General features: G+C 43.8%; 1 protein-coding gene across 2 annotated transcripts in view; it reads right to left on the reverse strand.

Annotated features, from left to right (window-relative positions):
• Positions 1-380: 380 nt before the first annotated feature.
• Positions 381-12,394, reverse strand: part of PPM1G (protein phosphatase, Mg2+/Mn2+ dependent 1G) — a 19,764-nt gene continuing 7,750 nt past the window's right edge. For both annotated transcript variants that reach the window (XM_025867941.2, XM_073897163.1), the window contains 9 exons: positions 6,170-6,239; positions 5,595-5,680; positions 5,141-5,273; positions 3,539-3,954; positions 2,793-2,927; positions 2,218-2,452; positions 1,710-1,839; positions 1,315-1,417; positions 381-995 (listed from right to left, as the gene is read on the reverse strand). In XM_025867941.2, the coding sequence (XP_025723726.1) occupies positions 789-995; positions 1,315-1,417; positions 1,710-1,839; positions 2,218-2,452; positions 2,793-2,927; positions 3,539-3,954; positions 5,141-5,273; positions 5,595-5,680; positions 6,170-6,239 (1,515 nt within the window). In that variant the 3' untranslated portion in view covers positions 381-788. The remainder of the gene's footprint in view (positions 996-1,314; positions 1,418-1,709; positions 1,840-2,217; positions 2,453-2,792; positions 2,928-3,538; positions 3,955-5,140; positions 5,274-5,594; positions 5,681-6,169; positions 6,240-12,394) is intronic.

A 12,394-nucleotide genomic window follows, 5' to 3' on the forward strand; every position in this document is an offset into this window, starting at 1 on the left:
GAAACCAGGCGGGTGAGGAGGGCAGGAGAAGGCCTGGCCCTGCTTTCAGTCTTAGAAGCCGCCCAGCTGGTCCTTGCCGCTACCTAGAGGAGCTAGGAAACTATTCTTGATTCCGGAAGGGGGAGGGGGTAGGATGAGCCGCGACGCTGGGCCAGCCAGGTTGCCCAGCAGCTCGGGGAACTGCAATACCTGGGCCTCCTCTGCCTTACACATGCGTGGCGAGCGCGCGCGCGCACACACACACACACACACACACACACACACACACGCGCGCGCGCGCGCTGAGGGGCTTGGTAGGTGCCACCAAAGAGGTCGAGTCTGGGGCCAGAGAATTCTGGGTGGGCCGGGGAGGACAGCTACTGAAAAAAGGACACCATTGGCACAATTAGGTTTTGGCCTTTAGTCTGAAAAAGTGTTGATTGAAAGTGTACAACAGAGAGCGGGTGCAAGCGGCTGGGGGCCATGGAGCCGCCAATAAAAAAGAATGTCCTTAAATAAAGTTCACAGAGTAAAAACCAGAACCGCCAGTCTTCCCTCCAACACAACAGAGCACAGGCACAGAACCGGTGATGAGCCCCAAGGAGCAAGGAGGGGGCTGGGGAAGACAGCAGAGGCTCCCAGCCTGCTGTGTGGAGGGAGAGCCCTCTTTGGAATGGGCTGAGTAAAGCCACCCAGCTCCCCCTGCACACCTCATAACCACTGCTAAGGCTAAAGGAAAAAGACAAAACTCAGTCTCAGGTCCAGAGGGCTCAGAAAACAGTCTAGGTGGGCAGGGGTCTGGACAACCATTAGTCCCGCTTGGCCTTCTTCTTATTGTCACTGTTGCCATTTTCTTCAGCCCCCTCAGAAGAGAGCACCTCCTCCAGTTTCCGCTTGCCACTCTCTGGCTGAAGCTCTGCTGTGTTTCGGGGCTTGAAGCAAATGATGATGCAGGTCATGTTGTCACACCCTGTACCGTCCCCAGAAGTGTCTGGTGCCAGGCACTGATCCAGCAGCTACAAAAGGGACAAGGTAGGTAGCTCAGCTTCAGGGTTTGAACACCTTCCTAGGAACCTAAACTCTCAGAAGAGGGCTGACCCTGCTGAGACAGGGTGGCAGGAGGGGAAGAGGCAACAGACGTCACAGAACAGGCCACTTGCTAGTGCATAATGCATGAGAATAAGGCAGGGAAATGAAGGAAATGGAACTTTCTAGTCAGGTTTGGCATCTATCAGTAATTACTGACACTTCCCAGCTCTGGTCTTAGCTCAGGTCAAAAGACAAAGCCTTGGCTATGCAAACCACACGCCCTCTCTCCTCTACCCAGGCACTCACCTCTTCCACGATGGATGACAATAACCGAAGCTCCCCATTTTCATCACGCTGGCTGATTTTTGATTGAATAAAGTCTATAACTTCCTGGCTGCTCATCACATTCCTGAGGTCAAAAATAATACACATTTCTTTAGTCCCACCAAGGCAAAACAGAGGAATGTAGAGAGAGGTGATAGCCCCCAGGGCCAATGTAAACACCTATGGAGACTGTCCTTTGCTCTGCCTTAGGCTTGTGGGTTTTGACACCAAGATGTCTGCCTAGGCTCTAATCCTAGCAGTTTGAGAAAAGTACTGAATGCAGCCATTAGAGGGATGAAAAAGCCAAACCAGCTCAGAACCCTACAAGTAATGCTGCAATAAAAAAGGGAATTTTAGGGCATTCCACTGGTGCTCACCATATGCCATCACAGGCAATGACCATGAATTCGTGGTCGTCAGTGAGAGTCAGCACCTTGATGTCAGGAAGGGCTGATATCATCTGTTCCTCAGGTGGCAAGTTCTTATTTCTCTTGTAGAAGTGGTCTCCTGAAGTAAAGGAATGGTTGAAGAGTATTTTAAGCACTCTGCCAAGACTTGTGCTTGAGGCTGGTCGAGCCTTGCCATTCATTTCCTTTCTTTACAAAGTTCCATAATCTAAGTGAATGGAAAACTGAGTTCCAGTTGTTCTAGTTTCAGCCCTATCTTCAGGTTGCTAAACCTTAGGTAGGTCACTACCTTTTTTAATCATCCAAAAATGCCAGCTCTCTTACCTATCTCACGGACACATTTTACAGACAAAGCTCATAGATACCAAAGGACTTGGAAAAAGGTACAAGGGCCTATTAAGATTAAAGTTTGCTACCAGGTAGTCTGGAAGAGAGAGTAAGACCCCAGAAGTCCTCCCCACACTTTCGTGGCACTTACCAATGGCTCTGGAGAGGTTGAGGCCCCCATTGACTCGCCCATCCATGGTGACCTTGCCGCCGGCATTCTTGATGCGTGCTAGCTCCACTTCATCCTCTGGTTTGTGGTCATAGGACATGTCCAAAGCTTTGCCAGCCTCGGACACCACACAACGAGAGTCTCCTGCATTGGCTACAATCAACTGCTTCCCTCGTATCAGAGCCACCACCGCTGTTGTACCGCTGTCAGAGCCAGGCTTAAGAGGAAGAAAGGGAGCATCATGGGAGCTTCCGGACATAAGCTCCTCATTGGTGCTCCCCTGACCATTTGCTTATGCTTTCTCTCTCACTGGGACCACCAAGACAGCTTTAACAGGAGAGGCATGGATTTAATTTTTCCAAAGACTAGAGCATGCTCTCTTTCTATTCTGCACTAACTGTATCCTAAAGACCTAGTTCCCCTTGTAGCATAAATGCCCCCATAACCAGGACTTCAGTCCTAAGGCAGCAAGGAGATTCCCTGTCCCCAAATCACAATCAGGGAATCACATCTGCCTCTTGGCTTTTCCAGACTCACTGCTCCCCGTCTCTACATACCTCCTCCTTGCCTTCCATGCCTGGCACCATCATCTCCTCTTCTTCCTCGTCCTCTTCGGCCTCCTCAGTGTCATCTTCATCCTCCTCATTCTCTGCCTCTTCGCTGCTGTAGCCATCCTCCTCCTCACTGCACTCCTGCCGGAAGGATGATCCCAGGCTGCTGAGGCGGGGATGACCCCCTGCCCCCCTCCCCCCAACTCATACTCAGAACCAAGAGGCCCTGACTAAACACAGATTCTGAGAGCACTGAAAGCTACAACTATATGTCATGACAGAAAAATCTAGGGGAGGGGAGAAGGCTAGACGGGTCCTACTATCCTTCCAGGCAACACAGCCAGAAAGTAAGTGGCCCAGAGAAGGAGATACCCAAATATCCAAAGTAACAACCACCACCTTCTTGTTCTCTCTCTGGGACACAGACTCTGAAAGGCTAGAACTAGATCTATTTGTTATAGTACCAACAAAGGAAGAGGTTCGAAGGCTAATGGTTCCTATGTTGGTGAAAATAATGAATGCAAGAAAACCTTGGAATATAGTAGGTCTAGGGGGGCTGATCTAAAAATAGAAGAAGGTGGGGTATCTCCTGGCTTAGGACAGCACGTGACTCTTGAGTTCAAGTCCCATGTTGGGTGTAGAAATTACTTAAAAAAAAAAAAAATAGAAGGAAAAGAGCCAACAGCTATGGATGGTGACCAAACAGGCCCTCTCTGCAGATTCAGCATCTGTCTGCTCCCACAAGCCCTTACCTCACTGTCTTCCTCTTCCTCCTCTGCCTCATCTGACTCATCCTCACTGTCCTCAAAGAACTTGGACTTAGCAACTCGAGGCAGCTTGTCAGAGGCTGAAGAGCAGGAAGGCCCAGCCTCACCAGTGGGAGTGCCAGGCTCACCACCTTGGCCTGCCTCAGTCCCACGTTCTGAGTTGGAGGAAAGGCCTGTGTGGGCCTTGGCTGTGGGACCATTTTCCTCTGAAGAAGTTTCCCTAGATGGGTCCTCAGGTCCTGCCTCCCCGTTGAGACCCTGGGACCCTGGTTCCTCGCCTGTCCCAGCTCCAGATTTGCTGTGGGGAGCACCCTTGTGACAGTTCTGCCCGTAGCGTGTCAGCAGCTCTTCAATAGTCATGGTGGCCTCTTCATGCAGCAGTGCAGCCTCCTCATTGTCCACTGCAGGGAAGAGGCTGAATCAGCACCCCCACCCCAGACTCTTCATGGGATCAGCCCCCTTCCCACTTCCACAACCCTTGCAGGTGGAATTTCAACTTCCCCACCACCGCCCACTCCTAAGACTCCTATCAAGCTTCCTATCAAGTCTCAGAAAACCCCTTTGCTTCCTTCTCGAGTAATATCTGCCTGCATAGACTTCCTTTGGTCTTGGTCTTTCACCCTCTTCTTAGTCAAAGGAATACTAGTTCTTTTATCACCTCTCATTTTTGATTGATAATTTGGAAACCTCATTATGGCTAAGGACCCAGGAAGCCCACAATGCTAGTTTTAGGCCTACAGCCCAGGCTTAATGACAGTTCCAAGTCTTAAAAAAAAAAAAAGGTCACATAAACATTAACAGGAACCAGAGAGACCCCATCACAATGACAATAGATAATATATATAAAAATGCTTACAACTATGGACACTAGGTACTAAGGTTAATTCTTTCTCCTTTCATAACCTCATGTAATATAGGAGAACATAGGGTTCTTTAATGTGAGGACTCCCCAAGTCCCTTAAGAAGTCATCCTCTCTTAGAATTGACACATAATACATATTAAAGAAGAGTTCTTTAAAATGCTGATTTCCAAGTCAATCAGAGAAAGACATATATCATATGACCTCACTGATATGAGGAATTCTTAATCTCAGGAAACAAACTGAATATTGCTGGAGTGGTGGGGGGTGGGAGGGATGGGGTGGCTGGGTGACAGACATTGGGGAGGGTATGTGCTATGGTGAGCGCCGTGAATTGTGCAAGACTGTTGAATCACAGATCTGTACCTCTGAAACAAATAATGCAACATATGTTAAGAAAAAAGAAAAAGAAGAGGATAGCAGGAGGGGAAGAATGAAGGGGAGTAAGTCGGACGGGGGGACGAACCATGAGAGACGAGAGACTCTGAAAAACAAACTGAGGGTTCTAGAGGGGAGGAATGTAGGGGAATGGGTTAGCCTGGTGATGGGTATTAAAGAGGGCACATTCTGCATGGAGCACTGGGTGTTATGCACAGTGAATCGTGGAACACTACATCAAAAACTAATGATGTAATATATGGTGATTAACATAACAATAAAAAAATTTAAAAAAAAAGAAAAAAAATAAAATGCTGATTTCCTCTCAAACAAGGGATGCCACACTCACCATCATCTTCATCAGCTACTTTTTCTTTTTCATCCTCATCCTCAGTGGGTCGCCCTGCAATCTGTGCCAGCTCCTTAATGACTTCCTCAGTGGTCAGTTTGGCATCGATAGCCAAGAAGGCATCTTCTAATGCCTGTATATAAGCCAAACAGTATGAGGCAAGTCGAAAAAGTACAGTGGGTACAACATGAATTGCCTATATACAACCTGGGTACAAAGATGGCATGCAAATTACAGTGTGATCCACCATACAAGGAGACACTCTCATATAAATAAAAAACAGTTCAGAGACCTGAGATTAATGAAGCAGCTCTAAAAAGGTCCAAGTGGGAATAGAATTCTTTAAGAAATGCAATAAGCAGCAGTTTACTGGCAACAAGATAGGAAAAGCCAAGGACTAGAAAACAAGGGAAAGCCTACAGAAGTAGAGAAGGAGCATTACGAAAAGACAGACCTTTTGTAGCTTGCCTTCTTTGTAGGCCTTCTGATCTTTGATGATATCAGGAAGATATTTGGCACAGTACAAGGCAACTTCCTCCCCTAGAAGAAAAGTAAGGTCACCCAGAGCACTGCTTCCCACATATAAAGTGATATAATATTTATATGCCTTATTGGAGTGAACCCCAAGGGTCGAGGAAATAACTATCTTATAAGACTGAAACCTATCTGAAAGATAACTGTTTAGGAAGTTCTGATCCAGAAAACAGATTTAACCATCAACTCTCGCAGGGCTAAATTAATACACCTTTTTGCTTTTCTCACCTGTATACTTAGTTCTCAGTGGAAAAAAAATAAATTCTAATACAGGAAGAGGCTTTTTGGATTAAAACAAGGGCTGGTGAGATTATAAACCAATACAATATCCTGTTAGGAAGGCAGAATGGCAAAGTAGAGAAAACAGCACTGGGAAGGAAATGATATCTTAGGACCAGAACCTTGGAAAGGAAAAGAACAGAGGACCTGTTCTTGCCCCCTAAAAGTCTGGAACTGGAGTTCAAGAATGTCACCAATATGAGCCGCTAAAGTTACCTCCATGTCCATCATAGACAGAAAACATGGCTGTCTCACTGTCCAACTCAGGAATACAGTTGTGAGCATCCTAGGAAAAAGAGAGCATAATTAGCATTTCTGACGGTCAAAGGATGTTCTTCCTTGTGCACCTCAGGTCGTGAGGATCGCCTTCACGCCTTAACCTCACTAACCCTTGCCTGGCTGACCTACATGGCCTAGAAATAAGAAAGAAAAATGGGATGATAAAATAAGAAAAGTAATACAGGTGAGGGAGAAAAGAAAGGGGCCAAAGGAGGGAAGTAGGGGAGGAAAAGAAGGGGGGAGGGTGGAAGGGAGAGAGATCAATCAGGTCACTACCTCTGCAGTCTAGCAGCCTCAGCCTAGGAGATCTCAGTCCAGATGGCAGAATGTTTGGCTGTTGGAATTCTAGACCTGACCTTTTGGATTTGTGGCAACTATGGGAAGAACCAGAATAAATCTCTTTAAAGTCACTTCCAGACTCATTCTATGAATCAGTGAACTTCAAGGAAGAAAATGTTAGGGAAGATAGAAAAAGAGACCTGAGGGCACTTCCAACCTGACAAGTTTCTAGGAGAATCCTAAAACAGCATAAGTGAAAGGACTAAAATTTGTAGAACTATATACACTTATACCACCACTTTCCCAAAGCATCATCTAAACAAATTATTCCCCTCTTCTCTCAAAGTTTAACTCACTCAATAAGTTACCCTCAGGCTAGGCAGAGGATATATTTACAAAAGAATCTTCGCAAAAATAATGTTATTAAACTACACTGTGTTTAGTATTGTTAACTGGAATTTACAATGCCCCATGTAATCAGCCTTCCCACCTCCTACCCCCAGCTGGAAATAAGGTATCATTCATCGCTGATGGCATTAGCACACGTGAAGAGAAGTCTGCAATGGTCCTGCTGCAACAACATTGCGGTTGCAAGGCTGGGCTTGATCAAATTCTTCTAATAATAAAACTCCGCCACCCCAAACAAATATTCCAGGCTATGTCATAATTCAAGCCAAGATGTTGAACCTAGGTGAGAGTGTGCTGCAGCTTACTCTGCCCCATCTTGGAACACAACCCCACCTCCCTTTCAGGTACTTTCTATAAACAAAAGAACATAATCAGCTATTTACTTTGATTGATTATCCTTGTGAAAGTTAATGGTTCTTCCTCTTTCAGGCATTTAAACTTTTCTAGCTGTATCAATACTGAGGAAATCAGTGCAGTGGTTCTTCTGTTGTCCCTGCAATAAGACTATGCTTTCATTATACAAATCTAGAAAATAAAAGCTATTTTAAGGTAGTAAATGAGAGAACGGAAAAATAACTATTTTGTATTTCCCTCTCATTGATTCCAGGAGAAAAGTGTCCCAGAATCTAATGGGCTGCCATGAAAGGCCCTCAATGACCTAACAAAGTTGTCAACAACCGCCTCTAAGCCTCATCCCCAGGACCCGGAGAGCACCAGAAACCAAGGGTCATCTTCTCCCTCTTCCAATCACTGCACCACCAGCCACACTGGCCTCCCTTCCCTCAGAGCCAGGGTTAGTTGACCTTACTGGACCTACCTCTCCTCTTTCTGCACCTTTTGGCCTGCCTTTATGACTATCTATTGCCTCAGCATCTTCCACCAGTGGTTCTCAGACTTTAAGGTGCCTAAGAATTCATTTGTTATTCCTTCCCCAAATATCTGAGTATCCATTATGTTCCAGGATCAGTTCTGGGTGTCTGGTAATAATAGTGAATAAAATGAAGACCTGCACTTCATAAAAAAAACTTACATTCTCACAAGGAATATACACAATAAACACAATAAATAGTTAAGTCATATAGCATGATGATATAACTCCTATAGAAAAATGATAGTGCTATGGAATAAAGGAAAGGTAGAACAGAGGACTGAGTTGGATTACAGAAAAGTGGCATGGGACACAGTGTGATACAGGCTTGCTAAAGCCATAAGCAACTGTACCTCAGCAGTCACTACCTAAGTCATGCTGTATCTAATTAGTATCAACAAAACAGTTGTGTCATATTAATGTTGACTTTAATTCTGTTGATTTTGTAGTGTGGTTTGTTGGCATGGAATTTATGCCCAGTTCTGTTTGTACTCATTTAAGTAACATTAAATTAAAATTGTTTTAGTGAATTCTGGAGTTCCACAAGTATTGCTCTCCTTAAAAAAAAAAAAAATCCATGGAAGAGCTCCAAGATATTTTGTTAAATAAGGAAGGCAAAGTGCAGAAGGAAAGCAAAGTACAGAATGACATATTTAGTAAACTGCTTTTGTGTAAGAAGAGGGAGCATAGGAATAGATATTTGTCTTTTCACACTGTAATACTACATGGATACACACAAAACTAAAGAAAAGCAGTTAACTGTAGGGGGAGCAGGAGGGTACAGACGGATGGGAGCAAGATGAGCCACTGGAATGTTTATTTTTTTCAGAAGTAAATTAGATTTTTTTTTAAAAGATTTTATTTACTTATTTGACACAGAGAGACACAGCTAGAGAGGGGAACACAAGCAGGGGGAATGGGAGAGGGAGAAGCAGGCTTCTCGCGTAGCAGGGAGCCCAATGCGGGGCTCAATCCCAGGACCCTGAGATCATGACCTGAGCTGAAGGCAGCCGCTTAACGACTGAGCCACCCAGGCGCGCCCCTAAATTAGGTATTTTTAAAAGACTCAGTGTAACACTAAAATTTGAGAAATTGGTCCAACTAATTCCACTTTTTGATAGGGGAGGGAAGAGCATTCTACTTGTCCACTCCTTCCCAGTGGAACAGGACAATGATTCTCTGCCCTGCAATGCCACTCTAAATCACAGCTGTACCATCTCTTTTGAACCCACACCAATATTTAAATCATTTTTTGGGGGTGCCTGGGTGGCTCAGTCGTTAAGTGTCTGCCTTCGGCTCGGGTCACGGTCCCAGGGTCCTGGGATCGAGCCCCGCATCGGGCTCCCTGCTCCGCGGGAAGCCTGCTTCTCCCTCTCCCTCTGCCTCTGCTTGTGTTCCCTCTCTCGCTGTCTCTCTGTCAAATAAATAAATAAAATCTTTAAAAAAAATCATTTTTTTGTGTTATTCACAAAAGCATGTGAAGCAGATCTAGCTTCATATGAACATATGAAAAAAGAGCAAAGAAATGAATATTAAAAACAAGGAAATATCCTTTTGTGCAAATTAGAATAATGAAAAAGATTAATAATAACTAGTGGTAATAAGAGTGAAGTAAATTAGAATAATGAAAGAGATTAATAATAACTAGTGGTAATAAGAGTGAAGTAAAAACACATTCTCATAGCCTGACCAACAAGAATATAAATTAGTATAACCTTCCTGGAGCACAATTTGGTAATATGTATAAAAATTTCAAATGTGCATGCCCTTTGATCTACTAATTGGACTTCCAAAAGTTTATTTTATGAAAGTAATAAGACAACAGTACAAGGATATGTATAAGAATGTTCACTATAGCATTATTTATAATAAAAAACAATTATGAACATCCAAATTTCCATGAAGAAATCAGATTACAAGTGGTACATCCCTCCAATAGAATGCAGCTATTAGAAATGAATATGTGGGGGGTGGCTCAGTCAGTTAAACATCTGCCTTTGGCTCAAGTCATGATCTCAGGGTCCTCAGGGTCCTGGGATCGAGGCTCCCTGCTCAGTGGGGAATCTGTTTCTCCCTCTCCCTCTGCCCTTGCCCCTGCTCATGCCCCACCCCTCCTCAAATAAAATCTTAAAAAAAAAAAAAGTAAAAAAAAGTTAAAAAAAATTAATGTGTTCATTTGGAAATGTGTTCACAATATATTGTGATAAAAGGAGAAAAAAATAAAAAGCACCTCTATATACTGTATATATATGCTAGAAGTCTGGCTGGAGAGTAAGAGTTGGATAACAATTATTTTCTATTTTTTAACTTTAAAAATTTTTGGACAATATGCCATATTGTTCTGGTTTGAATGATAATGATGACAAAATGAACCTATGAACTGTCCTAAAGTGGCCATGCTACGATATACTGCAGGATTTCTGGCCAGCTATTTTTTGGTGTTCCTCCATTTTCTCTTCTATAATATGGAATAAGAATAGCTACCTTAGTTACCCTTATCATCACAGAACTACTGTGATGCAATAGTTGCAAAATATGTAAAACTCCTTTTAAACTGGAATTTAATAATAAATATTCTGTTCTGAAATTCAGCACCTACCTCACATTTTTCTTCTCTATTCTTATTCTCAAAGAGGAATGCCTACCATAAAGATTCACCTTATACCTTGAGGTCTCAGTTCCTAGAGCTACTCCACATTACCTTCTCTTCCACTTCCTGGTAAGGCTCTGGATCTGGATCTATTTTGTCACTTGGAACAGTTCTACCTTCTCTAAGCACTTTAGTTTCCCCCTTTGCATCTCTGTTCAGAGCCTCCCTACCTTTACCCTTGCTTTTCTTTCTCTCTGACCTTTCTGAGCCAGAGCCAAGTATTTCAACACTGTCTCTTAGCAATCTAGAAAAACTCATCCAACCTTGTATAACCCGACCAACTGCTTTCTTTACCCCTGAATCAGAGCCACTAAGTACTGCTAGTCATAAAATGTCATGATATCATGTTGACTGTGCACCCTAATTCCATTCAGCATTTTTTTCCACATGTTCTGCTTTGAGGCTTAAATACATTAACCACAGTCAGTCACAAACCTTTCCCACCCTGTTCAAGTTCTCAATGCTTTTTTTTTTTTTTTTAAGATTTCATTTATTTTTTGACAGAGACAGACACAGCGAGAGAGGGAACACAAGCAGGTGGAGTGGGAGAGGGAGAAGCAGGCTTCCCGCGGAGCAGGGAGCCCGATGCGGGGCTCGATCCCACCTGAGCCAAAGGCAGACACCCAACAACTGAGCCACCTAGGCGCCCTCTCAATGCTCTTCTTTCACTCTTAGCAGATGAGCTAACCTCTTGCTTTACTTAGATCAAGGTCATATTTCAAGAACTACCTCATCATCTCTATTCTACCTCAAAATCTCTCTACAGTTTTACCTAACCTCTCCACTTCTGCCTCTAAAGCATTGTTTCTCCTCTTCTTTTAATTCAACGAAGCCTGTACTAAACTATTTATTGGAAACTGGTTAAAATTATTTCCTCCCTTTTTAGATTTGTATTTCCTCTTAAACTTCTAATCTCAAAACATTTTCCTTCAAGATCTTACTTCACAGAGCAGGCAATAACTATAACAGCAACCCAAACAGTCATTTTGCAGGCTTCATTTTTTTCCCAAACACCGTACATAATTAAATAGTGAAAACCATGTCAGCTTTCTTGAAAGTTCTCTTGGGTTCTCTGACATTCCAACTGCCTGTTTCTATAGGATGTCCCTTCACTTCAAACTTAACATATATAAACAGAACCTCACCAGTCTTCAAAAAAATCAGAACTTCCCGTATAGGTCTTATTTCTGTTCATGGAATCTTAACTTTCCTAAGCAACACTTAATACCAGTCCATCTTGACTTCCTGGCTCTCTTCTACCATCCAATTACCAAATCCTACTAAGTTTTCCTTTATAACTTTGTTCTTGGATTACTTTACTCTTAATAGCATTTTATCTCCTTCCTGCTTCTACTCTCTGCCCCTGTAATCCAGCCTACATACATTCAGATGCCAGATTATCCTTCCCAACATAACACTTAATTGCTAAAAGCTTCAATGGATTCTACTGGATATAAGATTAATTCTGGGGGCGCCTGGGTGGCTCAGTTGGTTAAACGACTGCCTTCGGCTCAGGTCATGATCCTGGAGTCCCGCGATCGAGTCCCGCATCAGGCTCCCTGCTCAGCGAGGAGTCTGCTTCTCCCTCTGACTCTCTTCCTTCTCGTGCTTTCTCTCTCAAATAAATAAAATCTTTAAAAAAAAAAAAGATTAATTCCGCACAATTTACAGGCAATTTAAGGTACTCAATCATCATTCCTACCCATTTCTATAACCTAATCTCTTAATTTTCATACCACTCCCCAAAATAAACTACTCCACTCTTGACACTGACCACCCCACCCCCGCAAAGTAGTACGCAAGCCTCGAAGTCCTCCATCCCTCCCTCCGATGTCCTTCTCCTCCACTATCCCTCCCTCCGATGTCCTTCTCCTCCACTATCCCTCCCTCCGATCTCCTTCTCCTCCACTATCCCTCCCTCCGATCTCCTTCTCCTTCCTCCATCCCTCCCTCCGAT

This window comes from Callorhinus ursinus, unplaced genomic scaffold (genome assembly GCF_003265705.2).
Source record: "Callorhinus ursinus isolate GAN/ISIS: 27379988/994484 unplaced genomic scaffold, GSC_fseal_2.0 scaffold10, whole genome shotgun sequence".
Lineage (NCBI taxonomy): Eukaryota > Metazoa > Chordata > Mammalia > Carnivora > Otariidae > Callorhinus > Callorhinus ursinus.